At 49.4% G+C, this 27,760-nt stretch overlaps 2 protein-coding genes across 4 annotated transcripts in view; one reads left to right on the top strand and one right to left on the bottom strand.

Moving 5' to 3' along the window:
• Window positions 1–6,976, top strand: part of Phf21b (PHD finger protein 21B) — a 64,853-nt gene extending 57,877 nt beyond the window's left edge. For 2 of the 3 annotated variants that reach the window (XM_051189532.1, XM_051189531.1), the window contains exons 9-13: window positions 549–571; window positions 2,083–2,241; window positions 2,566–2,641; window positions 2,827–2,930; window positions 5,106–6,976. In XM_051189532.1, coding sequence (XP_051045489.1) covers window positions 549–571; window positions 2,083–2,241; window positions 2,566–2,641; window positions 2,827–2,930; window positions 5,106–5,324 — 581 coding nt within the window. In that variant the 3' untranslated portion in view covers window positions 5,325–6,976. The remainder of the gene's footprint in view (window positions 1–548; window positions 572–2,082; window positions 2,242–2,565; window positions 2,642–2,826; window positions 2,931–5,105) is intronic. The other variant, XM_051189533.1, reaches the window with a different exon arrangement.
• Window positions 6,977–19,729: 12,753 nt separating this feature from the next.
• Arhgap8 (Rho GTPase activating protein 8) overlaps window positions 19,730–27,760 on the bottom strand; it is a 32,836-nt gene continuing 24,805 nt past the window's right edge. The window contains exons 7-11 of the mRNA XM_051189537.1: window positions 25,679–25,752; window positions 24,726–24,803; window positions 23,854–23,982; window positions 21,869–21,972; window positions 19,730–20,139 (exon numbers count right to left, since the gene is read on the bottom strand). Coding sequence (XP_051045494.1) covers window positions 19,855–20,139; window positions 21,869–21,972; window positions 23,854–23,982; window positions 24,726–24,803; window positions 25,679–25,752 — 670 coding nt within the window. The 3' untranslated portion in view covers window positions 19,730–19,854. The remainder of the gene's footprint in view (window positions 20,140–21,868; window positions 21,973–23,853; window positions 23,983–24,725; window positions 24,804–25,678; window positions 25,753–27,760) is intronic.

Here is a 27,760-nt window from a genome sequence, read left to right as displayed (position 1 = left end):
AAGAACTGCCAATAGTTTTGGAGGGCAGGAGATGGCTGCCTGCATCTTGGGATTCTGTGTAGCTCTTGGCATCAGCCACGCCTCAGCCCTTGGACCATTGATCTACACAATGGGCCTGTGATACCTACTCTGTTGGTGGACCGTTCCTCCCAGGAACAGCATCATCACAGATGTTTGTCTAGGAATCTGGGAGGAAAACCCTGTTTGTGTTTCTTACTGTGTGTGGTTTGGCATCACAGCATAAAATGCAAAGGGTGCCCAGCCAGAAGGAGCTGGAAGCAGATTACTCTAAGGGGTCCATCTCACTGTGCCAGCCATGATCCTCATGAGTTCGGATGCAATGACCCTGTTCCCAGGTAGGTCCTGACCAGGACCAAGGCAGAGTCTTCCCTCATCATACAGTGGTTCTGAGAACTTGGGTGTCACTGGGCCTCGTGAAACTCCCATCATGCTCTAGGTCTGCCACACCTAGCCTGGGGGACCCCAGCCTTGACCCATGCTCCTCCCACCCCTACTAACATCTTCTCCACCCTTCCTCCCTGTGCTAGCCAATGAGGACCCCTGCTGGAAGGTACGTGACTCCATCTTCACACAGAGGGGTGAGGGACATCTGTCATTGCTTTAACCTTCCCTTTGTACCCAGAGCTTGCACGACACCTGCTCTCCTCATGCTGCCATGCCAGGCTAAGTCCTACATTCCTGCAGAGAACTCCTGCCCTGCCCAGCCCTGAGAGTGTTCACACTGTACCACCTGACCTTTACCCCAGCTGGCCTGGCTTCTCTGTGTGACCCCGGGCAGAGCTGGCCATTTTCATGGGCTAATTCCCAGGATGTCACCCTTTGTGCCCATTGTGATCCTATGACGCCACCACTCACAAAGCCCACGTCCCTGTTCCCTGAGGCACGTGTGCACCATTGTACAAGTGTACAGGTCAGAGGACAACTTGTGGGGCGGGGCTCAGTTCTCCTTTGGTCACATGAGTCAGGAATGGATCTCAGCCTCGGCAGCAGGTGCCTTTGTGCTCCGAACTATCTCCACAGCCCTTCCCTAGTTTCTAATCTAATTCCAAATGAGCCTTGCCTCACACTCTCCCACGTGCAGGGAACTGCTTACAGCCTGCTCTGGGTGGTCACAGTGCTTTCTGAGGTAGTAAACACAGGTGCCCTGGGCCTGGCAATTTACTCAAACCACCAGCGCCTAGACCACACAGACAGGGGGATACATGAGGTGATGGAAGACTCCCCTTTTCCATAAGTCCATAGTCCTGGAGGGGCCTTGGCTTTGAGGCAGGCGGTATCTATTGTGGCTTTGGCCTGTTCCCACTCCCTGTGTGACCCCAAGGCAAGTGCTTCACTAGTCTTTGCATTTGATGAGAAATACAGACACCTCTGGTGTCAAATCCCTTGTGATGAGGGCCATCCCTTCCCACCACTTCAGTGCTGGAGTTGGAAACTGCTGATAGTCTTCCAGGGACGAGGGCCCTTGTGCGTGGCTGGACAGGTGTTACAGGTCATCAGCTGAGTTCTCCTCGGTGCAGCCTGTGGATGGGTTGGGCAACACAGTCCCTGGAGCTTGAACTGAGGACTCTGGGAGGGACAGAAGGGTTCTGTCCTGTACCACATTTCGGGGCATCTGGCACTAGTGGGGTACACTTTGTGTGCTCTGTCCTGCTCTGCCCAGCACTTAAGGGACGGCTGTTCTTATCTCCATTATGGGTGTGGAAACAGATGTGTGATTCGCCTACATGTCAGTGGTTCCCACTAGATGGGTATGCAGTTGAAGGGACTGAGGTGTAGCTTGTGTCAGGCCACAGTCCCCTTCCCTGAGGCAGCGTATACATGAGGATGAGTCGTCACTGCTGGACCATACTCTATGGGAGATTTGGTGCTGGGGCGTGCTGTGTGGCTCTCCAGTGTCCAGTGCCCCAGTCAGGGTGTGCATGAGTGCCGGAACCTTACCCATGGGACACATGGCAGCTAGAGTCTAGCATATCTTGACACTATCTCCTCAGAGGGAGTCTCCCACTCCCTCAAGCTGCCTGGGCCTGGCTGAGCTGCTTCCTACCCTCCCTTCTCTTGCAGAGCGAAATCACCCATGATGAATTCTGTGCTGCCTGCAAGCAAGGAGCTAGCCTACAGCCCTGTGGCACCTGTTCAGGGGCCTACCACCTCAGCTGCCTGGACCCGCCCCTCAAGACGGCGCCCAAGGGCGTGTGGGTCTGCCCCAAGTGCCAGCGGAAGGTGTGGGCAGAAGGGCTCACACCCTGCCCATGCACATTTGAGACAGTGTTGTGGGTGATCCCTAGCATGGGTGTACCAGGTGCACAAGAGTGTAACAAGGAGTCCTGAGCATCCAGCCCTGTCTTCTACAAGGGAGAAAAACCTAGAAGGAAGCTTCTCATTGAGAAGCTCCAGTGAACCAGGTTGATAGGACTACTATCCCCTGGTCACAGATGGGAATCTGTGGCTGGGAGAGCATGTCTCCTTGGGGATACATAGCCAGGGTCTGGTCTTAAGAAAGTTCTAGTATCTGTATTCTTTCTCATCACCCCATCTGTCCCACAGGCCTTAAAGAAAGATGAGGGTGTACCCTGGACCGGGATGCTGGCCATCGTGCACTCCTACGTCACCCACAAGACAGGTAAGGTGTCCCTGGGATTGGGAAAGGACCCCTGGGATCTTATTGGGACCTGGGCTGTGCTGGGTGGGTCCAGGTTCTTCTGGGCCAGAGCTCTGAGAAAGAGGTGGCTGGGGCTGGTCCCTAGCAGAATATTTCCGGTCCAGTTGCTCACCTGCCCCTCCATGGGCCTGGCCTCTCCCTTCCAGTGAAAGAAGAAGAGAAGCAGAAACTGCTGCAGCGTGGCAGCGAGCTACAGACTGAGCACCAGCAGCTGGAGGAGCGGGACCGACAGCTGGCCTCAGCTGTGAAGGTGAGCACAGGTGGGGTTGGTCCCCTGTCACCCACTTACTGAGCCCAGGGTGATTGCAAGCTGACCAGCATCGCTCAACAAATCCATAGGTTCAGGGTGCAGCTCTAATGTGGACTGTGAATACTTACCAAGTCATTGAGAACATTCTGAACCTGCCTCCTCTCAGCTATGTGACCTTGGCAAGGCCCTGCCTTTCTGAACCTCAGCTTCCTCCTCTGTAAAGAGAACATAGTCCTCTATAGATTGATGATAGACAAATGATGAAGATGATGATAGTGGAGATGGCGATGATGGTGATGGTGGTAATGATAATTGTGTTAATGATCATGACGTTGGTGTTGGGGTGGTAGTGATGGTGGGTAGTACCGGTGATGATGGTTGTGGTGATAATGGTGATGGGGATGATGATGATGGTGGTGATGGACGGTGCTGACAGTAGTGGTGGTGGCAGTCCTAATAGCAGTTCTGGGGCGCTGGAGGAACATGTTACACAAACACTCTATTTCTCAGGCATGGGGGATGGGGTAGAGATGTGGATGCATGTACAGCTACACATACTTGTGTGTGCACATGTTGAGGTGAGTGAAGGCCGTCAGATGTTTTCCTCTGTTGCTTTTCATTTATTCCCTATATAGAGACTTTATCATTAAACTTCATGCCTGCCATTTTGTCTTGGCTGTTAAGATTTTGAGTTCCCAGGATCCACCTGTGTAAAAAAAAAAAAAAAAAAAAAAAAAAAAAACCAGACTGGGTGTCTTAACCTTCCTGGTAGCTACATGGCGTCTCCTTGACTACACCTACTACTTTCTTTATCTCTGTTTGGATTTCCTGTCTAGCTAAATCCTGCCTTGTCCATTGACTGAAACAGCTTTACTCATTAACCAATAAGAGAAACATATTCACAACATACAGAGGACATTCCCCATCACGTCTGACTCTGCTTCTCAGCACTGGGGCTAGAGCTACATACAGTCATGCCGGGCCTTTACATGGTGCTGGGATCCCAGCTCAGGTGCTCATGTAGCACAGCAGACACTCTTACCCATGAGCCATCTCCCCAGTGCCCCCTGCAGTGCATGGTGTTTTCCTTAGCAATTTGGTTTCACTTAGTTGCCCAGACAGGCCTTGAACTTGCTGTCTTTCCGTCTCTTCTGCCCGAGGATCTGGGACCTCAGGCTTAGAAAAGCTCTCTAAATGCACTGCCCTCTTTAGCCATTTTAGCCAGGATTCTAGAACAGAACTGATGGAATGAATCTATGAAGACACATGAAGAAAATTTATAAGAATGGCTTGTAGGCTGTGGTCTAGCTAACCCAACAGTGGCTGACTACCCAGGGAAGGGTAAAGAATCCAGTAATTGTTCAGTCCATAAGACTGTACATCTCAGCCGATCTTCAGTATATGCCAAAATCCCAAAGTAGTCTCTAATGCTAGTGAAGGGATGGACTTGTCAGCGAGAGCCAGCAGGCAGAGAGAGTGAGGTCCCTTCTTCCATGTTGTTTATATAGGCTCCCAGCAGAAGGTGTGGCCCAGATTAAAGGTGGATCTTCCCATCTCAAAGATCATGATTTGAGAGAAAGCCTGTCACAGAACGAAAACCAAACAAAAACAAAAAAAGGTCAGGATTTGAAGAGGGTCTTCCCACTTTAAATGATTTAATTAAGGAAAAAAAATTCTTCATAGGTGTGCACCCAGCTTTTTGGGTTATAGTTAATTCCAGATATAGTCAAGTTGACAACCAAGAATAGCCATCCCAAAACCCTGTAAGAATCCCTGATTATCTTTATAGTTTGAGGAGTGCCCCAAGGAACTCACTATTGCACGGGCACCATTTGACCTAGAGCCCATGACTCTAGGTCACATGACTCTAGGTCTCAGGCCCACTGCAGTGTCATCTCTGTGTGACACACAGAAAAACTAAAGAACATTCTGTGAGCCTCACTGGCTTGTCACCAGCCAGGGTGGAACATGTCAGCTTCAGGGACAGGCATCCCTGACACCAGCATGCCACTCCAGCCCCTTATTTAATCCCATTTTGTTTGAGGCCTTTGTCCTGTTTCAGGTTCTACTGGGGAGTGGAAGGCTTTGTGTAAAAAGGTGGGATCATCAATGTGGCTGGCCAGGATGCTGCAGAATTCAATTCTGAGACCATCTCCAACACTTCTCTATTGACAGAAATGCCTGGAGCTGAAGACAAGCCTCCTGGCCCGCCAAAGGGGCACACAGTCATCACTGGACCGCATCCGGGCCCTACTAAGACTGATCCAGGGTGAGCAGATGCTTCAGGTCGCTATGGCAACTACCAGCCCCACCCCGCTTCTGACTGGGACCTGGACCAAGCCTTCCACTACCACCATGCGCACTGCCCTCCAGCACCCCCAGAGCCACAACTGACCACAGGGACCTGTATAATACTCACAGAAAGTTACTGGGACTTTGCTCTCAAGACCTGAGAAAATCTGTCAGCCTTAATTCATAAACTCTATGAATTTTAGACAGAAAATAAACTAGACAGAGTGACAGAGAAAAAAGGAGTGAGCTGAGCATCCCAGAGCCAGAACTGGCATGAGGTGGATCCCTATACCAGTTGCAGGGGACCACCTGAGGGCCAGGTGAGGATGTCTCTGACCAAGGCACAGGCAGCTGTCACCATGAGCTGGTTAGTGGGGTGGCAGAGTGAGCCTCTGGTGTGAGAGAGGGTAACTAACCTAGGTAGATCTCCAGCGGCCCTGGGACTGCCTGTGCCCTGCTGGCTCCTAGTCCATCAGTGTTACTATGTCGAAACTCAGTCATTTAACTGGACAAGTGACAAGCCAGTTTCTCCTGAGGTCACTGCTGCATGGGCTGCTCAGCCTGGCCTCTGCCTCATTCTTCCCTAACTCATGCTCTTGCCGCAGCCCACCTCTTCCTATTGCCAATCTCTGGAATTTTCCTCATGGAGTTCTGGGCTAGACAGAGCAGCCAGCCACCATGGGAGGCCCCTGGCAGGTTTCACCTCATGATGGAAGCCTTTAGAGCACTCTCCTTTGCAGGAGCCACCAAGCATCCTGCTCACTTCTTGCCAGTTAAAGACACTATGCCAAAAAGAGCTTCACACTTTTTGTATAGCGTTTTTTTGTTGTTGTTGTTGTACGATCCGTAATGTGAACTGCGCCCCTGCCTGCCTTCTTCTGCATCTGGTAGTCTGCTCCAATACCGGAATGGTAACCTCTCTTGAGAGGGCTCAGATGGAGCACCCAGAGGGATTTGGAGATCCAGCGGGGAGGCAGAGAGGTTGGTGCACTTGGGGGCCTGGCCTTTGGAGACTCCAGAGCCCTCCTCCTCAATGCTGTCTCCTCATTTGCAGGGAGTGAGGGTCCCTAGGTACCCTGGGGGTTCCTGCACCTCTGCAAGCCATGCAGCCCACTTTGCAAGCCCCACCCTGTCCTATGGGACACAGCACAACCCATATGCGATCAGGAGCACAGAGTTCCCCAAGCATATCACATGGTGCCGAACTGCAGTGAGCACTCGTGCGTGTGTGCCAGGGCCACAGCCACACACCTGTGCCCACAGACACAAGTGCAGAGTGGGAAGGCTGGCTGGGTCCCACCACCAGCTACTGTCCCTCTTGTCATTTTCACGACTCCGGGAGAAACTGTGCTGTAGGATACAAATCTATTTTAATACACATTACACTGGGTTGAACAAGATTTTTATATTCTTTTATCGATGAACGACGTGAGCTGTGTGAGGTACACGTCTTTATATATTGGTTACGAGGTGCCGATTATGCATTACCGCACAGCTGGTGACGTAACTGTCTTCAGGTTCTTTTGTTAGCTGGATTTTCTTCTTGGATGGATTGAGTTTGATTTTGTAAGAAACGTGGGAGGATGTGGAAGGTTGGACCCAGGAGGGGGAGCTGCTGATGTGTCTTGAGACTTAGGTTTTTTGGGGGGGGACCAAGGAGGACCGTCCAGTGGATAGTGGCTAGAGAAAGTGTTTGTCTTAAATATGCCAGTGTAGTTTTTCCTTCTGTATGATGCATTAAACCCAATTTCAAAGCCTGGTTGTCCTGTGTCCTTGCTTTCAGTGTGAGGTTCTGGGGAACACTGGGACAACTGAGTGGGTTTCAAACTGGCTAAAAGTTGGGATCACTTGTCCCCCACCCAAAGGAAATCAGAGCTTTTGGTGCCCACCCCAGCCAGGAGGTAGCAGATTCACCTGACCTACCTTGGCTTGGCCACTGTGCAGAATGCCGGCTGCCTCGCTCACTGGGCCTTCTCCTGTCATCTTCATCCACTCATTCTGTCTCCTGGACACATGAGCCCACTGCTGCCTCAGTGTTTTCCCAGAGAGCAGGCTTGTGGAAAGGCTGACCTCCAGTATGGACTCCAGACCCTTCAAAGGGGCTGGAATCAGCCTGGAGCTCAGGGCTCACCCCATGTACCTGCAGCTGTGGCAGGAGGAGGACCTGTCGAATGCTGCCTGTGGTGCTGGGGATAGAAACATGCATGCCTGCCCCCCACTCCCACATGCACACATTGCAAGACTGGACAGACCACCAAGCATGTTCGCTGTAGTCATGGCCTAGTGCAATTGCTGGGGTTGGGGGCAACTCATAGTTTGAGGGGACCCAGAGTTCAGCTTTGCCTGCACTGTCTACACACACCCCACCCTTCTGCCTCCTGAACAATCTCCACACTCTCCTTTGCAGTCCCTTCTGTTCTCTAGCTCACTCTGTATCCCATTGCTCTCCTGGGACAATCTACATAGTCAGTTGTGACTTTCAGACAGACTTACTAATGACACTCCACGTTGAAGCACCTTACATGGCCTCTCTAGAATGACTGTCCCATGTCTACTCCAGGCTGTTTCTTCCTATCTAACCCCCATATACTGGAGACCTCCCATCTACACCAGCCTCTGCTCTCCAGATGTTGGACAGCTCTCCCTCGATTCCTGTGTCTGTGTGTAAGCCATCCCAGACTGACATCACTAGAGGGTATCTCAGATTCAGCATAGGCTCCTTCCCCAGCAGTACCCCGAGTCATCCCCAGTCCCATGACCTCCACACCCATCTCTGTGTGTGTGTGCTTGAGTGTATGTAGGAACTCTTAGAGGTCAGAAAAGGTAACAGATCCCATGGAAATGGAGTTACAGGCAGGTGTGGGTGCTGGGAACTGAACCCAGGCCCTTTGCAAGAGCAGTCAGCATTCTTAACTTCTGAGCCATCTCTCCAGTCTCCCCACCCCCCGCCACTGCTGCCCTTTGCATTCTCCCAGCCTACAAACATGGCACTACTGACTTTCATAGTTAAATGGCTCTGCAGATACCTTCACAGACACACCCAGGGGTTAGCTTCACTAAGCTCCCAATCAAGATTTCCCCCAGCACAGTCTGCACAAATAGCTGCAAAATAAAGGGGCCTGAGAACAAACCCACTGGCCCAGGTTGCCTGCCTTCTGGCTAGGATGCAGTGCTAAGCAGGCTGAGAGGTGGAGACCAGCTCCACCTGGCCCTTGTCTTCACAACCCGGTGTTGTCGACCTCTACCCATCTGACTCAGCCACAAGACGCAGGGCAGCTCCTACTGTCTCCAGCCCCACTAAACCGGGGTACTTTCCAAGCTTCCCTTTGCCAGCTGTTCCACTTTGCCATGAGAGCCCCACATCATAATTCTGCCACCAAAGAGGAACCCTTCAGCTTCTAGCAGCTTCTCATAACACCCAGATAATCCTGTGCTGGGACAGCCTACAGGTAGGATAGTGCCACCCCAGGATACCACTGCCTGTGGCCTAGCTTCAGAGAGGAGAGCTCAGTGACCCATCTGCAAGGCTACCCAGATGGACCACTGGATAACCACCCAGGGTAACTACGGTAACAGGGACTCATCTTGGCTGCCATAGAAAGTGAAGACATCAGCAGGGCCTCACCACTGTGGAGGAGTGTGCTCCAGGCCTCTCTGGCATCTGGTGGCTTGTGACCATTCTGGCCTCTTCCTTAGCTCACAGAAGCCTCTTCGAGCTGTCTCCATCACCATGTGGCATCCAATGTCCTGTAACATTAGAGCAATCATGTGGCCTCAGCCAGACTAGGTATCTGCAAAGATGGCAGCCTGGGCAGACATGGCCCCTAGGGCTTTTGATGGACACAATTCCCGTGTCTTCTACACCTGTTTCCTCCAGGTGCTATTGGTGCAACACAGTAAAAGGCGGGCCTCTAAGAGGTGAGTAGAACAGGAAGCCTATATCTTTGTGGGCAGGATCAGGTGATCTTAAAAGGTGATTGATACAGGGGAATTGGTCCCATGTGCTTATGATATTAAACTTCACTGTCAACCTGAGAAGATCTAGAATCATCTAGAAGACAAACCTCAGGGTGCCTGTGAAGGAATTTCTGGACTGAATTAACTAAAGAGGAAGGACCCACCTTTAATATGAATGATATCATCCCACTGAATAGACTGGGGTGTTTTATAATAACAGCACAGGGACAAATGGGACAGTTCTGGAATCATCTAAACTTGCTCATATGCTTTTGCTCCCCCCCCCCCCGTTTTTTTCCATGAGACAGGGTTTCCTGTAGCCCAGGCTGATTTCTAACCTATTCTCCTGATTCTCCTGCCCCAACCTTCCAAGTACTGACTGACGTTGCAGGTGTTTGCTACCACACCTGGTTTATGTGGTGCTGTGATAGAACCCGTGGCTTTGTACATACTAGTCAAGCACTTTACCAACTGAGCTATATCCCCAGCCACCATGTGTGTTTTTAAAATATTTATTGCTAGGCACTTTAATCCCAGTATTCGAGAGGCACAAGTGAGTAGAACTGTCAGTTTTAGGCCAGCCTGGTCTACATAGTGTGTTCCAGGCTGACCATGGCTATATAATGACACCCTGTCTCAAAAAATTAAAATATATATATATATATATATATATATATATATATATATATATATATATATATATCCCAACAAATTCTGCCTGCCCAGCTTCTCATCCTCCTCTGCCTTGGTTGCCTGTAACTGACGGTAACTAGGGACCATTGCTGACCAGCATTACCTTTAGAGTCTGCAGCCATGCCTTCTCCAGTGGGATCAGAACCCCAGTTTGGTGGAGGGGACTCTTCTTCCATATTGCTCTGGCCTTGGAGACTCTCAAATAGCCTTAGGATGTCACTCAGAGATTGAATTTACCTTACCAGCTAGCTGTCCTCAAATTTCCCTTTTCAGATTTCTATGTGACCTTGTTTTCCTGATCAGCCCCTACCTGATACAGCTTGCACTTAGAAACCCACCAAATCCTCCTGCCCATTCTAATGGTTGTCTAACACCTTCCGGCTTCATCACAAACACAAATGGCATCTGCAAGCTGCTTCTACCTCCCTCTCCCTTCCTCCCTCCCTTCTTTCCTTTCTTTCTTTCTTCCTTTCTTTCTCTCTTTCTATTTGTTTTGTTTTTTGAGACGAGATTCTCACTGTGTAGCTCTGGCAAGCCCAGAATTTAGTACACCTGCCTCTGCCTCCCAAGTGCTGGGATTAAAGGTGTGTGTTCACCATGTCTATCAACCTCCCTCCTCACCTTTGTAGCTCTCATTCCTCTTGCTTCCTGTAGCAGTTGGATATGTAATCCAATATGGAAAGGAAGAGGTGAGACTTGGCATCTTTTGTTTTGTTTCTCATTTTAGTGACATTTCAATAACTTCACCATAAGTATTGCATTAGCCAGGGTTCTCGAGAGGAATGGAATGTGCACAATGGATGAATATTTAAAGGGGGTTTATTACATTAGCTTATATGGTACATGCTGGGTAGTCACACAATGGCTGTCTCACACAGGACAGGTTGGGAAGCCGATAACTTGGTCCATGGAGCTAAGGTCCTCAGCAGTCTCAATTTGGAGCCAAAGGCCTGAGGGTGACACTGATATTCAATCTGGGTTGGAAGGCCGACGAAGCTGGCTCCAGAGATCAGTAGAGGATGACTGTGATGATATATTATTTATGATTTATTAAAGCTTGCCTGAGAATTCATAAAGCAAAGTCAGCCACAAGCCATAGAAGCCAGGCACAGACCTTTAATCCCAACAGCCAGAAGCTAGGAAGTGATGTTATACACCTTTAATCCTAGGACTCAGGATTAAGAGGTAGATGGATCTCTGTGATTTCAAGGCCACCCAGATCTACACAAGCGGGAATCAGTCTTAAAGAGAATCATAGTTCACACCTTTAATCCCAGGACTCATAAAAGGTATATAAGACAGGAGCAAGGTCTCAGAGCAGGCATTCATTCTCCAGCCACACTGAGGAGAGGCAGCAGTTTGAGGCTTGGTGAAGGATCATGGATCAACCCTTTCAGCCTGAGCTAGAGGTAAGAGCTAGTGGCCGGTTGCTTTGCTTTTCTGAACTTCAGCTTGAAGCTTGAACCCCAATATCAGTCTCTGAGTCTTTTATCACATTACAGATGGCATTGGCCCTCACCAGCAAGAGGCTAAGGCAGACAGGCAAGAAACAAAACAAATGCTTTTCCTTTGGACATCCTTGTATCTGAGCCCCAACCACTGGAAGATACTGAACATTCAGAACAGGTCTTTCCACTTCAATTAATGTAATTAAGAAATCCCTTGCAGGTATGCCCAGCAGCTTCTCTCATGGTGATTCTAGTTTACAAATTGATAATCAATATTATGATAGATAGGAAGTCTCTTCTGGTCTCAATTTGCTTTAAGTTTTATTTTTATTTGTGTACGTGTGCATGTACGTGTGCATATGTGTATGTATGTGTGCACACATTAATGTATATGTGTGTGTACATGAGTTCAGGATGCCTGTTAGAGGCCAGAAGAGGGTGTCAGATTCCATGACTAGAGTTATAGGTAGTTATGAGCTGCCCAAAGTGGTGCTGGGAACCAAACTCAGGTCCTCTGCAAGAGCCTCATTTGCTTCTAACTGCTGAGCTCACTCACCAGCTGGACAGTTTTTTTTATTTGTTTTGTTTGTTTGTTTGTTTTAAAATTGTGGTTGTGCTGTGTGGTTGTAGACATGCCTTTAACCCCAGCCACTTGGAGGCAGAGGCAGATCTCTGTGTATTAGATGCCTGAACTACAAAGTGAGCTCCAGGACAGCCAGGGCTGTTACACATAGAAACCTTGCCTCGGGGCGGATATGTGTGTGTTGAGATCATGGTTGCTTTTAATTTTTTTTCAAATGCATATACCATGCTTTTAAAACCATGTGAGCACCCCCTGATTCAGTAAATGTGATTATTTATATTAATATTAAATTTCAAACACCAACCCAAGTTTAAATTCTTGGAATAAACCGTACTTGCTCATGGCTCAGCATCCCTTCCACACTGCTCCATTTGACTTGCTGATGTTTAAGTGTTCTATACAGATGTTACCGTGGGATGTTAAATTTCTGCTAGTCCTTCTGATGCCTCAGACATTTATACTAAATAAATCAGAACCGTGACCGACTCCTTGTTTCCCGAACGTCTTTTTGTTCCAGTGCACTAGCAAGGCCGTCTGGAGCTGGAGTGAGAAGGTGTTACAATTCCATTTAACAGTTCAGTATGTTTAATACACTGGGCTGCTGGGATATTCTATTCTGCTGTCAGTTTCAATATGTTGAGTTATTCAAGGAAATACTACTTAGGCTGATTTTGGTGTAAAATTGTTCTTGACATTTTGATGATCATTTTGCTCTCCGCACTCTAAAGCAATAAACACATTTCCTTTTTTAATTTGTGCTTCTTCTCTTCTTGATCTGTTGTCTGTTAGGGGTTAATGAATGCATGATTTATTTTCTATCGTCTGTTATGGATTTATTGGTTTTGTTTGTTTTGGGTTCTGAGAATGGAGCCAAAGTCAAAGCAAAGGCTCTGGCGCTGAGCTGCACCCCAGCCCCAATTTCTTTTTTTTTTTTTTTTTTTTTCTTCTTCTTCTTCTTCTTCTTTGAGACAAGATCTCCATGCTGACCCAGAGCTCACAATCCTCCTGCCTCAGCCTCCCGAGGGCTGAAATTACAAATATATGCTACCACACCTACTTTACACTGGTTACTTTTTCTTGTTTCCACCAGCTAGTCTGACACCAGCTAGTCTGAAAAAGGGAGCCTCAGTTGAGAAAAAGCCCGCATCATATTGCAGATTGTAGGCAAGTCTGCAAGGTACTTTCTTGATTAATGATTGATTAGCTCACAGCAGGGGGTGGGGTTGGCCGGACAGTGCCAGCTGGAGGCAGGTGGTCCTGAGTTCTATAAGAAAGCTGAGGGAGAATGAGGGGCAAGCCAGTAAGCAAGTGTTATTCTCTGTCTCTGTTTCAGTTTTGCCTCCTGGTTCCTGCCTTTTGATTTCCCTCAATGGTCAGCGGTGATTGGGATGTGTAAGCCAAGTAAACCCTTTTTCCCAGAAGTTGCTTTTAGTCATGGGGTTTATCAGAGCAACAGAAATCAAAGTACTTGGACCAGTGTGGTGGCTCGGCCTTTAACCCTAACATTGGAAGGCAGGGGTAGGCAGATCTCTGTCTGGTCTATATAGTGAGTTTCAGGACAGGCAAGGCTACATAGTAAGACTAGAGAGAGAGAGAGAGAGAGAGAGAGAGAGAGAGAGAGAGAGAGAGAGAGAGAGAGAGAGAGCACGAGAGAGCACTAGGAAATACCTCCTAGCCCAAATTTCTGTTTCTTTTTATTTCCTACCCTTGACTCTTATGGTACAGCACTAGCCACTGCTTTTAGATCATGTCCTTCCTTCCTTCCTTCCTTCCTTTCTTTCAGATCATGTCCTTTCTTTCTTTCTTTCTTTCTTTCTTTCTTTCTTTCTTTTTTTTTTTCTTTCTTTCTTTCTTTTTCTTTCTTTCCTACAGGCCTTTAGCTCTCCCCAGAGGTCCTGCTTCATGAATGTTGATATGTTGTGACATTAGCATATCTTTAGATTATTTTCAGGGTGATTTTCTCAGGAGCTGGTGGGAGGGGATGGCCCAGTCAGCAAAGAGCTTGCCATTTAAGCCTGGGGACCTGAATAGAACCCCAGAACCCATGCAGAAAAAAAGAAGAGGAGGAGCATTGTGCCACTAGCCCCGTTACAAAGGAGGCAAACAGACAGAACTCTGGGGCTTGCTGGCCAATCAGTCCAACCTAATTGGCCAGTGAGAAACTCTGCCTTTACTAAAAGGTGTGGCTGGAGAGATGGCTCAGCATTTAAGAGCACTTGCTTACTGCTCTTGCAAAGGACCCAGGTTTAGTCCTAGCATCCAAGCTGGGTGGTTCACAAGCAACTGCCTAAAACGTCATCTTTATGTAATATAGCACCTTCCAGGCCTTTTCAACACCTACACGCAGGCACACAGCCTGGCACAGATGCACATGCATACACATAATTAACAACAATATATTTAAAACAAACCATGGGACTGGAAAGATGGCTCACAGTTAAAAGCACGGGCTGCTCTTGCAAGAAGACCCAGGTTCAGTTCCCAACACCTATACTGTGCCTCACAATCATCTGCAACTCCAGGGGAATCTGATACCCTCTACTGGCTCTCATGGGTATTCCATGCACAGGGTACAGACACCGGTAGCAAAACTCTCATACACTCAAAATAAAAATAAAATCATCCAGGCTTGGTGGCAAATGCTTTTAGTCTTTGTACCCAGGATCTCTGTGAATTTGAGGCCAACTTGATCTCCATAACAAGTTCCAGGCCAGCCAAAAACAAAAACAAAAAAAAAAAAAACAGGTGAACCTGAGAAATGACAGGAACCTCCATATACACAGGGCACACGGAACACCTCATGCATGCATGCATGCATTAGGAATTAATGTCTTACAAACATTATGACTTCTTCTTTGACACACTGATTTGTGTATTTCTTTTCTCTTAAAAAACATTTTCAGATACTTGAATTTTCCCCCTTAGATATCATTGATTTTCAGGATCAGTTTGATTCCATTGTGTTCTTCACTTGATTTTAATTCCTTTAATTTACCAGTCTTGTCTTATGACCCAAACTTTGGTCTACCTTGGTAGTCACATCCTATGCACTTAGGAATAATAGACATTCCTCAGTTGTTGAGTACGATATTCTGTAAACACTGCATAAATCCAGGTGTTCAACTTGTTTAAACGTCTACACACTTTGCCCCCCCCCCAGTCACTTTCTTCCTCCTTCCCAAACACTGAGGGATGGAACACACCAGGCAAGTGCCCTACCACAAAGCCCCATTCTCGGCACCCCTCATTCAGGTGTTTTGTTTTTTTGGTTTGTTTTTTTCTGTTTAGTGTGTGTGTGTGTGTGTGTGCACATGTGTGTGAGCACACACATGCCATGGTGCACATGGGGAAAGGCAGTTCTTTCCATTCATCTCATGAGTCCCACGAACTGAACTCCAGTCATCAGGCTTTGAGCCAATGCTTTCACCCACTGAGCCACCCACAGCTTCCGCCATTCAGTCTTTTTTAAAATGTATTGTTTTATTTTATGAACATCGGTGTTTTGCTTGCATGTATGCCCATGTGAGGGCATTAGATCCCCTCACTGTAACTGGAGTTACAGACAGTTGTGAGCTGCCATGTGGGTGCTGGGAATTGAACCTGGGTCCTCTGGAAGAGCAGCCGGTGCTCTTAACTGCTGAGCCATCTCTCCAGCTCCCTGCCATTCAGTTTATAATAATTGCTTCAGCTTGTGTATCATTCAACATGTGTGAAACCACTCAGTGATGAGTGATTGTGGGGTTTGCAGAGGTGGCGTTAGGCGAGATTTTCCTGCCAGTTTTTGTGTCACAGAGGTGCCAGCAGAGATGGTCACCAGGAAAAATTAAGATCCAAATCGACACACATCAGTTCTGCCCATAATTGCCGAACATTCTTCAGTCACCCCAGTGACACACCTCGACACACCTGCTATTCTGCTGCATCTCCCTGCAGCAATGCTCTGGCCCCCCTTCCGGGCCATTCCTAGACACACAGTCTAATTCACCCAGCTCACTGAGTTGCTCTCCCAGTGTCTGCATCAGTCTGTGCTTCAGCCATCAGTGAGTGGCTTCTATTCTCTGACTTCCATTTTCACTCCCTGACATTTCTCCACATGGTGAACCATGGCACATGTGGGTCTGGGTAGGTGCCTGTGGTTCACTGTGAACATCAACCACAAGCTCTGGGCAGCTGCTGAACCTCTGAAGTCACTGGAAATCTCTGTCATTTCTGCAAAAGCAAATGTTTGGGTAATTTATCCTGTGTGTCTTGGCGATGCTGACACCCTGGAGTCCTTGGCCAGGCATTGTTGGCATTGTTTTAAGCTGGTAGATTTTGTGTGCTTGCCACATGTGATCACTGTAATCACTTTCCTTTGCTGTGGGAATGATCGGGAAAATGTTCTGAGAAACAGGAAGGTGATGGGGCCATGCAGTGCTGGGCTGGGATTCTACAATTACCATTTGTGAAGAGAAACTGTTATCAAAGGACCGGCAGGAGACCATCTTGGGGCAGCTCTCCAAGTCAGGAAATTTGAAACATATATTTCACAGACGCGCATTTCCCTGTAAACCCCACTGCATAATGCATGAGGCTTGATTTAATGTCATTGTTAATTCGGGGCTCACAATGGCAGGCTCTTAAGGGAGCCATCATTTTTCTTTCTCTTTCTTTCTCTCTCTCTCTCTCTCTCTCTCTCTCTCCCCCCTTCCTTCCTTTCTTTTTCTTCCTTCCTTCCATATATCCTTCCTTCCTTTCTTTCTCCCTGGCAGCAGAACTCTGAGCCCCCTCAGGTCATTCAGGGTTCTGTGAGCACAGACATCCTGAAGGGGGGGGGGGTGTGCAGATGCATGGTGGCCTTTTCAGAGGCTGTGGCAGGGACACAGGGGCTCGCTACCTCAGCTTCCATTCTGAGCCTTGCTGGGAGCCCACTTTGTTTGCCAGTCTGGGGTCAGAGACTGGTTGTTAGAAAGAAGAAAGGAAGGAGAGAGGGGGAGTAGGGAGGGGGAAGGCGAGGGGGAGGGACATAGAGAGGAAGAAAGACAAAGAGATAAAGAAAGATATACAGAGAGAAAGGAAGAATGAATGATAGAGAAGAAAGAAAGAGAAGAAAACTAAAGAGGAGGGAGGAAAGAAAGAGGAAGGAAAACAAAGGGGGAAAAGAAAACGAAGACACCAAAGTGAAAGAAACAAAGGTGGAAAAGAAAGACTTTTAGGATAGCAGAAAGAAAGGAGAAGAAGCCACAGCTAGTTTCATGAAGCCAAGTGCCTCTGGGACGGGAGATGCAGAAAAAGCAGAAAGCCATGACAGCATGGTAGGCGGGTCATGGGCAGTGAGTGCATGCCACCGGAGCATGGCTAGGGGCGCGAGGAGGGGGTGTGGAGAAGAGAATCTAGAAGCCACTAAAGCCAAAGGCACCAAGGGCTTCTGTCAACCCTAGGGTCAGGCTGGGGCTTGGGAGTCTCACCTGAGCTCAGAGGCAATGCAGGCCAGGCCAGAGCTCCTGGCTGCTGGCAGTGCGTTTGGTGAAGGATATTTCAGTTGAGGGCCACTCGGGCTGCTGATAGATGTATGACAGACAGCACTGACCAAGGAGACAAATTTATCCTAATGATAAGTATGTATCAGTGTCCAACCTTTCTGTGGCGTGACAAGATGTCATCCACAAGCTCACACTCAAGAACTGCAGGGTTAAGGTACCCCACCCCTCGCCCCCACTCTAATCACTAACAACGCTTAAGTTTTGAGCAACTTTTTCATTTTGGATTGTGCTGTGTCCATAGCTGAGCAATTTTGGTACAACCAAGATAAAAAGGTTGGCATGACTGCTCAGTGGCAGGTACAAGTAGATAAACATCCATGTTCGTGAGAGTATTCAGCTTTCTCATTGCTCATTGCCCAGACAGGAATCAGACAGAAGAGACCAAATGTGCTGAGGCTGACAGTATGCAGGGTGGGCTGCGATTCGAACTCAAGCCACCATGAAGCTAGACTTTCCAGAGATGGGTGGGTTCATGTGGTATAAGCACCTACTGTCTGGTAGGGAAGAGCAATCCAGAGCCTCTTTCAGCCTCACTTCTCCATGAAAGCCACAGAGCAGAAGCCCACATGGGTTCAGAAACAGCTATACTAGTTAATTTCTTGTCAACCTGACACAAGTTATGGCCATCTGGAAAGAAATCTCGGTGGAGAAAAGCCACCATCAGATGGCTTGTAGGCAAGTCTATGGGGCATTTTCATGACTGGTGATTAACATGTGAGAGCCCAGCTAGGACAGTGGTACCCTGGGCTGGTGGTCCTGGGTACTTTAAGAAAGCAAACTGAGCAAGCCATAAGGAACAAGCCAATAAGCAGCACTCCTCCATGGCCTCTGCCTCAGTTTCTGCCTCCGGGTTCCTGCCTTGGGTTCCTGTCCTGCCCTCCCTTCATGAGGAACTGTAACCCATAAGCTAAAGTTAATTTTGGGCACAGTGCTTTCCAACCACGTGGCTCTGGGCATGGGTGTACTCTTATTGTCCTGGGTCTCTGAGTCCTCATTTGTGGACTGAGAATATGACTTAAGGACACAGTAGGAAATCCTTGTAAGCTGGGTTCAATCCCTCTGTGTCCTCCGCATCTCTGGGGCAGAAGAGGGAACATTACAATGCCTACTTAGAAGAGAGGGAGCTGCCCTGCATGGTCAACCAAGCAGCTCCTCAGAAATCAGGTGTTGTAGGTGGCAATACTGTCTGGGTCAGAATGATGTGTTAGCAGTGCCCCAGTTCTCAGGCAGGTCTCCAGCCTCTCTGGAGGCTGTAGTGTTAGCCACTAAGGAAAGCTCACACCTTCAGGTGTGCAGGATGTCCTCCACAGGCTCCTGTGCTTAAAACTTGTCCCTCAGTTGTGACAATGTCCTGGAGGAAGTGGGTCACTAGGGTGGACTATGAGGCTCACAGCCTGACCTCATTTCCTATCTCTACTCTACTTCCTAATCCATCCTATGAGAAGAAGCTCCCACAGCCACAGCCATTCCTTAGACAGGCACTGGGATGGTCACCACATAACTCCCATCCAGGCCTAGGGGGATTGGCAGCAGGTATCTGAGGAGGGCTTCCTTCTGTCTACAGCACGAGTGTGAAGGCGGCTGACATAATTGTTTGCTGTGGGTGATCTGGATCCCAGCAGGAAGCATGTGACCTAGGCCTAGCCCTTCAGTGCATAGTCTAGCTACAGTGTTTGGTCCAGGATTGGCACGTGATCTAAGCTTGTCCAATCAAAATAACTTATGGAACTTTTTGCTGGCAACTTTCCTGCACTGGACTTGATGTACAGGGTCCATTCTGCAACCCTGAGGGGACAGTCTGAGGCCACCAATCTGGAACCCTCTGACAGGCTGGCTGCCCAACAGCAGCTCCACTCGTGTGGAGTACCCACAGTCCTCCTCTTCCCACAGTGGCCAACACGCTTGGCCACCTGAGCATAGATGGCCACGATATCCAAGACCATACTAACTGTACAGGGCCTCTGCCAAAGGAACCATGGGCCCTGTTCCACCTGCTGGAGGACAGAAGTAATTGGTCAGACAACTAAGTCTCCCCAGATGGTAGCCAGCCCAGCCGGGGCATGTAAAAGTTCCCCAAGGACCTCTGAACTGTCAGGTAACCCATGGATTGTAGCCAGCCTATAACTATGTGAGTCACTAGGTTGGATGGCCTGTCACATAGTGACTGTCTTGGGCCCTTGCCCACAAATTCATATTTCCCTTAAGTTACATTGGGTTATGATCCAAAACAGTCGCCCTCACAGATATATTTCCTTTTAGGCATACCCCAGAACCATGATGGATCCAACCATCAGAAGCACAAAATTCTCACTAAAAAGTTCTGGTTCATTTAATTCCTGCATCTTCTTATAGATAATAAGTTCTCAAGACAAACACACAGATTCATAGACTGCAAGGGGGCATCTCCAACTTGAGGTGTCTCCAGCCAGTCAGGGGATGCGGAGGCGAGGCAAGTATGGTGAGGCCCGGGGTGTGCCTGTCTGTGTGAATCCTTTGGTGACAGGGCCAGCCTGTTCCATTTCCACAGTATTCTGTGTGTGCTCTTGGGCACTAAAGACTTTGTCATAGTACTCGATCAGCAGCTCTGTGAACAGGTTCAGAGGCACCAGGGCACTCAAGGAAGCCACCCCATGTGACGGCCAGATCAAGTTCAGCCCGAACACACATGCCAGGTTTGAGCTGGTCATCCTGTTTGAAATGCTCTCCTGAGACACCTGGAAGAGGCCACACAGGAAACTGAGAAATGAATCCCAGGTATCAGTAGCCTGGATTCCGTCCTCACCCCAAAGGACACTGGTGTGGTAGAGAGAGCTCTCGATTCCATCCTCACCCCTGACTGACTAGTAAAGTGGAAAGAGCTCTGGAGGTGGAAGGAGTAAGCTGTGGAGATGGCTCAATTAGACTCGCCAGGCGCTTGCAACATCAGCCAGAATTTGGTTCCCAGAATTGGTGCACACTTCTAATCCCAGCACCAGGAAGGCAGGGATAGGCAGATCCCTAGGGCTCACTGGCCAACCAGCCACTCACTGGCCAGCCAGCCTAGCCTACTTGTGGATTCCAGACCATCGCAAGACCTTTGTCTCAAAAAACAACTCTGGAGCCAGTGAGATGGCTTAGTGGGTAACAATAACTTCTGCAGAGCCTGGCAATCTGAGTTCAATCCCTGGGACCCACATGGTGGTCCGAGAGAACACATGCACAAAAACACACACACACACACACACACACACACGCACGCACGCACGCACGCACGCACGCACGCACGCACGCACGCACGCACGCATGCAAATAAATAAATAAATAGTTCTGGAATGGAGGTCATAGCCAATGTCAGGATCCTATGTAGCCACTTCCCCACTTGGGGCCTCAGTTTCTCAGTTTTTCCATCTGTGAAAGGTTCTGGCCTTGATGCTGTGGGGATCTCTGACCCCCAGTCTGACTTGCAGGATCTTATGAGTGCCCCATCAACTCTCCTTCCGCTCCGGCACACTCGAAGGTGGGGAGGTTCCCAGCACTGCAGATCTAAGCCAGGTGCCGTCTGCCTTCTGTGATATGGCTGGTAAATTGAGCTAGGCTCATGGGTACAGGGGTGACAGCAAGTGCTTTCTACCTGGGGACTCCATCCTCCTGGCTCACATGGCCACCTGGATAAATAGGATTCAGTACTCCCCATTTTGCAGCTGAGAAGACCTACCTCTGAGGCCTTGTGTGGGAGCAACAAAACAAAGACAGTTCACACACGTGCCTGAGCGGGCAGCCTGAGAAATCCGTTCTCCACTAAGAGGGTCTGATCGCATCCTCACCTGGGTGAAAAGTAACCAGGCAACAGCAAGAGAGAACTGCTTGTGGTGAATGTGGGGATAGAGTAGAGGGCAGCTGGGGAGGTAGCTTGGGAGCCAAAGTACTTGCCACAGGACCTGAGTTCGATTCTCAGCACCCACAAAAAAAAAGTGAGGTGACGGCACATGCCTCTAATCCTGGCACTTGGGTATGGAAGCATAGACAGGCAGATCCCTAGAGCTCACTGGGCAGCCAATAAAGGCTGGCTGAGTAAATGAGCTCTGGGAAAGAGCCTTTGTGTTAGGCCATGAGAGTGACTAAAGAAGACCTCTAACATCGACATTTGTCTTCCACATGTACATTCACAAATATCCACACACATGCATGAACACGTACCATACACACAAAGCCAACAATGTGACAGCATACGACAGACAGTCCCCTCTTTCCCTTCTGGCTCCCATCCCTGGGCATCGCATCAGACTGCCGAGCCTCTCGGAGGAGCCTCGCTGGACCTTAAGTGACATCCTTTGGGGGTTGAAGAGTGGAGCAGGTGTGACTTTGGGCCTGGGGAAAACAGCTGGGGCCTGTGCTTGCAAGAGGCCCCAGAGCCAGTCTTGGAGCTGGGCTTCCTCATCCGGAGAGGCAGACAGCCCCACTTACCTCATGCAGGAAGCCCATGAGGTAGCGGAGGACGGTGTAGTTGTGCTCAGGGAGGCTCTGCAGGATCAGGCGGCAGTGGGTCACACGCAGGCTGCTCTCCACACCTGCAACAGCATGAGGCTACTGGCCTGGGCAACACAGTCCTAAGGCCAGCCTGGCCATGTGGCTCTAGCCAGCACCCCACTACTTCTGCCAGGCTCCTTCCTCTTCCATGTCATAGCTACAGGAACTACTGCCCGCTGGGAAGCAGGGCAGTGAGTCACTCTGCAAACAGGAAAAGGCTAGACCAGGGCCAGGCTGGCAATTTACACATAGACTGCAGTCCACATCTGGCCCAGCAATCTCTCTGTTAATAAAGGTTTTATTTGTTCTCTCTGCCTCCCAAGTGTTGGCATTAGAGGCATAATTAGTAATATTTTGCTTGAACACAATCGTGGTTGTGTGTTGACACACATAGCCTAGGGCTGCTTGTGAGTTACAAAGATGGGGCTAGCAACTGCCACAGAGACTATGTGGCTAAAGCATGTACTCTTTGGCCTCTCTGGGATAAATACGCCTGCCTGCCTATGGTTCTCAGGACATAGATCACCATGTTGTGGTGGGGGGGAAAAGCCCCACATTCAGGGGTGGAGTCGGGGGCTGGGTCTGTTTCATACATAGACCTTCACTTCCCACCTTTGCCCTCCATGTGAGTCTTGTTTTGAGGCAAGGCCTCACATTTTCCAGGCTGGCCTCAAACTTACTATATAGCTGAGGATACCCTTGAACTCCTGGTCCTCCTGCCTCCACTTCCCAAGTGCTGGGATTATAGGTGTATGCCACTATTCCTGGTTTATGTAGTGCTAGAGATGGAGGCCAGGCACTCTACCAACCAATCTACATCCTCAGACCCTCCATCCACAGACATGTACACATGTATTCCAGAGCCCCCAGCCTCTGACATACTGTCTCCCTGCTAAGCCTGTGCAGTGACCAAGAGACCCTGAAACTGTATGAATGCCCCCCATCCCAGGACACAGGATTCCCATCTTTGAAAAGCTTGAGGGCCTTCTAATAAAAGACATCATCCTGGGGAACCGAGTTATGATTGCTTAGTAATCTCAGTGGACAAAGAGTTTCATTGCAGTTCACATGTCTAAGAAAATGAGTGACCACCAGCTCCAGGCTGTGGATGACACAGTCTCAAGCCCATCTTCAGAGAACGATGGCTGCAGAGAGGACATGAGAGATACATGGGCCACCTTGGCGATCATGGTGGTCCTTCTTACCCCTCCCCGGGAAGCAGGCAGAGTCTGGACACTGACTCTGTGACAGCAGTCAGCTGAACATATTTTTACTTGCTTTGAGCCAAGGGTGACCTTGAGGTCCTGACTCTCCTGACTCTGCCTTCCAAGCGCAGGAGTTACAGCTACACAGCACCATGCCTACTTTGTTTGGTGCTGGGGATGGGATCCGGGGCTTCCTGCATGCTAGGTGTGTGCTCTATTCACTGAGCTGCATCCCTAGCCCTTTATGTCCTTTCCATCCTCAGAAGAGCCCTAGTGAATGTAGATGAGAGAAGTGAGCACAGAGGGCTGTGTGGCTTGGCCAGGTCACACAGCTGGTGACTGGGACCTAAGACCCAGTAAGCTCTGGGCCAGGTCGATGACTCTCCTGACTTCTCAGTCATCAGCAGTGTTCTAGTCTCTGAAGACTTCAGGAAGATTCCACAGGGCTCCCAGGAAAGGCCTGCATACAACACTTGAAGGAGAATGTAACCCCTGGATGGGGCCACCAGGCAAGCTACGGTCACTCTCCCCAATCCCAAGGACAATATGGCCTGTTTAATGTCAGCAGCAGCCCAAAACCTCACTGAATACAGGGTTGGCCCCAAGTTCCCCTCTGCTGACCCACAGGGTAATGGGCCAAGGTAGGTTGAACACACATCAGCCAAGACAGAGGCTGACCAGGGACGCCCTGAGGCTAGAGTTTGGGTGGATACATACTGGTGATCCCGAGAATCTGCTCATAGGCTTGGAAGGTCAGTAGCGGCTGGGGCAGCTCTCGCAGAAAGGTCTTCAAGATCACAGCTGGGACATGCATGTCCCCATAGTCATCAAAGTTCACCGGCTTCCCTGAACACAGGACATGGCATGACTGAGCAGTTCACTCAGTCCATGGCCTGGAAGCTGGAGGGGGAGGTATAGGTCACAGCCATATGTCCCAGGGATGCCTCTGTCCCCATCTGGGTATGAGGGTGCTTTTCTCCACCAGCTTCCCTCTTCTTGCTACTGTCTCCCCCTTCTAGGGTGCCCACAGAGCCAGCCATTGGTTCCCTCCAGGTAAGGTTCTGGAAGGAGGTTTGAGCTCCAAGGTCAGGGCCTTGACTCTGGGGCTACTCACACAGGGACAGGCGGGTATCTGTGTGGGTCTAGTGTTTGATGAATGAATATGCAATCACAGGAACATGGAGGGCTCAAGCAGGGCTAGGGAGCCTGGGAGCAAGATAGCTACTTGTTTAGTGTTATTTTGGGGGTACCTCCAGCTCAGATGCCAGGTCTCCCTCCGCTTGCAGGGCTGGGGCTGTGTATAGAGACCATAACATGATTTCCCTACCTTGAAGTGTCAGTTCAAAACATGTGGCCACCTGGTGTCAGTGGAGAAGGCAAAAAGGCAATGAGAGCTGGGGCAGTGACTTGCCTAGCAGGCTGGAGTCAGGACATAGAACCCCATTGTAGAGCGATGGCGGTTGGAGTTCCCAGGCAGCCCCAACCAACCAGGCCTGTTCCTGGGGCTAGGTGGGATATACAGTTACCAAGTCCTTGGGGGGGGGGTGGCAGTCAAGAATATGGCAGGAGGGAGAGGTCTAGGGCATCACCTTGATTGTACAGCCGCTGCACCTGACGGACAGTCTGGGCACTGGCGGATCTCCGGAACAGGCCCTCTGTGCGTAGCCCTGCAGGAAAAAAAGAGTGGACACCTCAGATCCCAGAACTCTGGCCTCCTGAGATTCTATGACTTCCCTGCCTGCATCGTCAGCCTCCTGAGGCAACAGGTCAAGCTTTTCCAGTCACCCAATGTCCCACCTCCAGGCCCTCCCTCCCTAAGAGAAGGAAATACACACAGCCTCAAACTCTAGTTGCCCCCGCCTTCTAGCAGCTATGTGACCCCAAAGAAAATTCTCAGCTTTTCTTCTTCTATCCAACATCATCAGTTGGCTGCTTTCCTGCCAGGTCCCTGCTGGCTTCACAACCTGGAAAGAAAGTCAGTCCAGAGTCTACTTTATGTGGGGAACAGTACCTCAGAACCTCAGAATACATGGGTACACTGGGCAGCAACCTGGAGACTGAAGTCCTTCTGATCTCTCCTGCCTCTCCTTCCTAGCTTTCCCACAGCCCCACAGCCATGCACAAAAACCTAAGGTGGCCACAGAATCTTAGCACATACAATGCTTCCTCTGTCTTCCAGCCATGATTTCAGAAGGCCGTGAGGCCCAAGCCTTCTGAGCCATAGAGCATACCCATCCATTGGTGATGGAGCCTACAGACCCAGGCTCAACCCAGTCAATGAACCCACTGCTCACAGGGGTGCACACACCCTACAACTGTACGAATTAGGCATTGGTATTAACAGACCAGGGGATAAGGTAAGGTAAACAGCTGACTCAAGATCACACAGCCAGCACATAGCGCGCACATACACACACACACTTAAAGCCATACCATCTAAGGCCACAGCTCCAGCAGCACCTGGCTTGTGAGGTGTTAAGGACCTGAAACGAAGCCCTTGGAATGGCTCTGTTGAGTGTCCCAGCAAGCACTAGCTCCTTACCTTTCTCCCTCAGGTACGTCACCGTCCACCGCAGAACAGGGGGGATGAGTTCACCTTGATTTTTGTCTTTGAGGCTGAAGGAGAAGAAATTACTGGCTTATTCCAGACCTTGATAGTAGGAATGCACTTGGATTCCCCATTCCAAGAAAATACAACACCAGGGAGTGTCCAGGGAGAGACACAGTCTCAGGCCCCATGAAGCATCCACAAGAGTTCAAACATTTGGAAGGACAACACAGTGCTGGAGCTGTACCCAGAATACACTTTGGGGGATGCTGAGTAGCTGCAGGCTTCCCCAGGGGACTACTTCAAGGCAGAGGTTTTGAGGAATGAGTAGGAGCTTGCCAGAGGGCGAAAGAGAAAAAAGGCACTATAGACAAGAAGACACATAGAGGTACAAAACAGTCTGACTGTGACTATGAGTATGGACCCAGGAGACCAGACTAGATGCTTATTCAGTTTTAAAAAGTACTCACTGGGAATGGTGTCACACACCTTAAATCCCAGCACTCAGGAGGCAGAGGCAGGAGGATGGATCCTGGTCTATATAGTGAATTCCAGGAAAGCCAAGACTACAGAGAGACCCTGTCTAAACAAAACAAAAGTACATGATAAAACCATGGGGCCTGAAACACAGTAACAGCAAATATTGAGAAAGACTTGGTGTAGCTCTGAGTCCTTGGCATCTAGCGCTGACTGGGGACCACAGTGGAGGGAGCTACAGTGTCTTAAGATAAATGTCTTTGTGTCGCCTTTGTGTCACTTGTAGAGCAGTTGTCTGTCTGTGCCCTGGCCATGAGCTGGCCCACACAACCTGCTGTAGGACATAAGCAGATATGATATATACATTTTGTAAGACCTCCTGACTGGGTTATGCTTGCTTCTGCTTCTACCAGGTGAACAGAGGTCCTGGGTGGAGGCCACTACTCTATCCTGGTGTCAAAAATGACAAGATACATAAAATGGGCTGAACCCCAATTCCACTACACACTTCATGGAACCTAGGAAAGAATTCCTACTGCTGTAACATTCTGAGAGCAAGGCTACTTGTTACACAGCACCATCAACAAGAACTGACTGAGACACAGAAAAAAAAAACGCCTGCTCCTATAACATGCTAAGATGTAGACCATTTGTTACGCAGCATTACCAGAGACAGCTGACCGAGACACACTTTCTGCTTGTGAGTCTAGGCCCAGAACTACAGGGAAAGGACCTTGGGGTCTCCTGAAGCAGAAGGTAGATCAGGACACTGGAATACAGGGAACAGGTGTAAATACAGAAAGCACCCATTCTGTTTTATGAGACTGAGATGATTTTTTTAGGCTGACTGGAACTTGGATGGGAAAACTGAGGCACAGATGGGTTACATGAGTTGTCTGATGAGTTGTGCAGAGCCAAGATTTGAACCCAGGCAGGCTCCAGAATCTCACCTCTTCACCATCCCATTCCTTCTGTGACTTACAGTGTCAAGGTCACAGTGTACACAATGTACACCAGCTCAGTAACAATCCATTCAGAGTGTAAACTCATACAGAGGCAGAGAACGGAAAGGCAGAGTGTGTGCGACAGCTCTGGCTTTGCCGGCACAGACCTGGCTGAGCCTCTCCTTCCCTTTCTGTCAAGTGAGTGTGATTCGAAGCCTGTCGCCTGGGCTGGCTGTGGCGTTATCAGGGTGATGCGAAAGATCCTCCAAGGTGATCATGTCAGTCTGCAAGCAGTCAGCAAACCTGCTTTGTTCCCAAGTGGGTGGTCCCTGGATATTAGGGATGAACCTTAAATACGTGGCTCAGTTCAACCACAGTGCGTGTCACAGCAGCAATGGCCTCCACACACCCTGGTTTGGTTTCACGGTTATCTTTCTTTCTGCTAAAGCCACACTCATAGGTCCCTGGACAGTCACTGAGTAGCCATGAGACTGGCCCTGCCTCCCTCCTGAGAAGTGCAGGAATGGATGGGCCCTTCCCAGCCTCTCCCATGTCAGCTTCCTTCTTGTCAACTGTTGAGGCGGTGATGTCCGGGGAGGAGGGAACAAGGCAGCGGCACTGCTTTCTAGGAAGGCAGATGAGCTGAGCCAGCTCT

The sequence above is a fragment of the Phodopus roborovskii genome, unplaced genomic scaffold (assembly GCF_943737965.1).
Source record: "Phodopus roborovskii unplaced genomic scaffold, PHOROB, whole genome shotgun sequence".
NCBI classification, from domain to species: Eukaryota; Metazoa; Chordata; class Mammalia; order Rodentia; family Cricetidae; genus Phodopus; species Phodopus roborovskii.
This window is presented reverse-complemented; position numbering and strand designations above follow the sequence as displayed.